The 1,131-nt window shown below is 35.3% G+C and overlaps 1 protein-coding gene across 1 annotated transcript; it reads right to left on the bottom strand.

The window, feature by feature from the left end:
* Nucleotides 1-477: 477 nt before the first annotated feature.
* Tsp_15634 (TPR repeat-containing domain protein) lies at nucleotides 478-746 on the bottom strand (the record flags this gene model as incomplete). Its single annotated transcript, XM_003366434.1, has 1 exon — nucleotides 478-746. A coding segment is annotated over one exon (269 nt), but the record flags the coding sequence as incomplete, so codon positions are not given.
* Nucleotides 747-1,131: the final 385 nt, after the last annotated feature.

Here is a 1,131-nt window from a genome sequence, read left to right as displayed (position 1 = left end):
GTGGCTTCCAAATTTGTGGACAGTGTGCCACGGCAGCCTCTCGATCTCTAAATTGGAACAGAAATGGCTCGCTTGTAATATTAGAATAATAATAATGTTGTATATTGAGACAATTCTGCTTACTTCAGTACACATCCAATACTTATCATTACGATTCGTCCTCTTCAACGTGTAGCACCTTCCTCTGTACACCAATTTTTGTTGATTCTTTGTTATCGTCAGGAATTGAATTACATCATATGCATCCATCATTTAAAAAATCACTGTGTGTTATTTGTAGATAATTCAAAACCAATTTATGAAGTAGAATTCAATTTTATTCAGTTGGAGCAAAAAAGATAGTGAGCAAGCGGCTTAGGAACAGTCAAGAGTTCAGTTAGATAGCTTATATCTCGAAGATCTTTTCATTTTGAATTGCATTTTAAATACTTTTTGCAACATTTCGTTTTCATTTCTCCCTTGATCAGCAACTGAAGATCAACTGTCACAATGTGGTGCCAACGCCTTTTGTTGATGTTGACAGAACATGATTAACCACACGCAAATGCTGACATCAAAGAACGCGATGTCCACTGCAGAGTGCATTGGAAGCAGCTTTAAGCGCTTTTCTGCTTTGTGCTGTTCATCACTTTCTTTCTGCTTTCGAAGTGCTTCACTTTTATTTATCCATGCGAGTGCAAAAATGCTGTTCAAAATAAATGTCAGCCAACAGTTGCTTTCCCTCGTCATATAAACTACCTTCTTAGCTAACAATTAAATCAGATTTATGCCTAAGGTTCTTTTTTGTTTGACATATATTGTTCTTCTGAATACCTGAGGGCTATGCTAGCACAAAGGGAATCTCTAAAATTTATAAATTGCCAACAGCTGCAGTTTTCGGCTGAAAGTATGATTGTGATTGCTGAATGTTAGCATCGACATATTTTCTGATTTCCCCTGTAATGTTCTCTGAAAATGTTTCTGGTTTCCATGAGAATCTTATCTTTGCTTTCTTTCCAGTTTCTGTATCACCCGTTCACATTAGTCATTGTCTTTTCTTATGTTTATATTCAATTAATAAATAACAACATGGGATCTTTATTTAAAACAGCCATCTGTGATTATACGTTTTTGTGTAAACTGTATTAAATT

The sequence above is a fragment of the Trichinella spiralis genome, assembly GCF_000181795.1.
Source record: "Trichinella spiralis strain ISS 195 chromosome Unknown Scfld6016, whole genome shotgun sequence".
Taxonomy (NCBI): Eukaryota; Metazoa; Nematoda; class Enoplea; order Trichinellida; family Trichinellidae; genus Trichinella; species Trichinella spiralis.
Note: the sequence above shows the minus strand (reverse complement) of the source record. Positions and strands in the feature narration are given on the sequence as shown.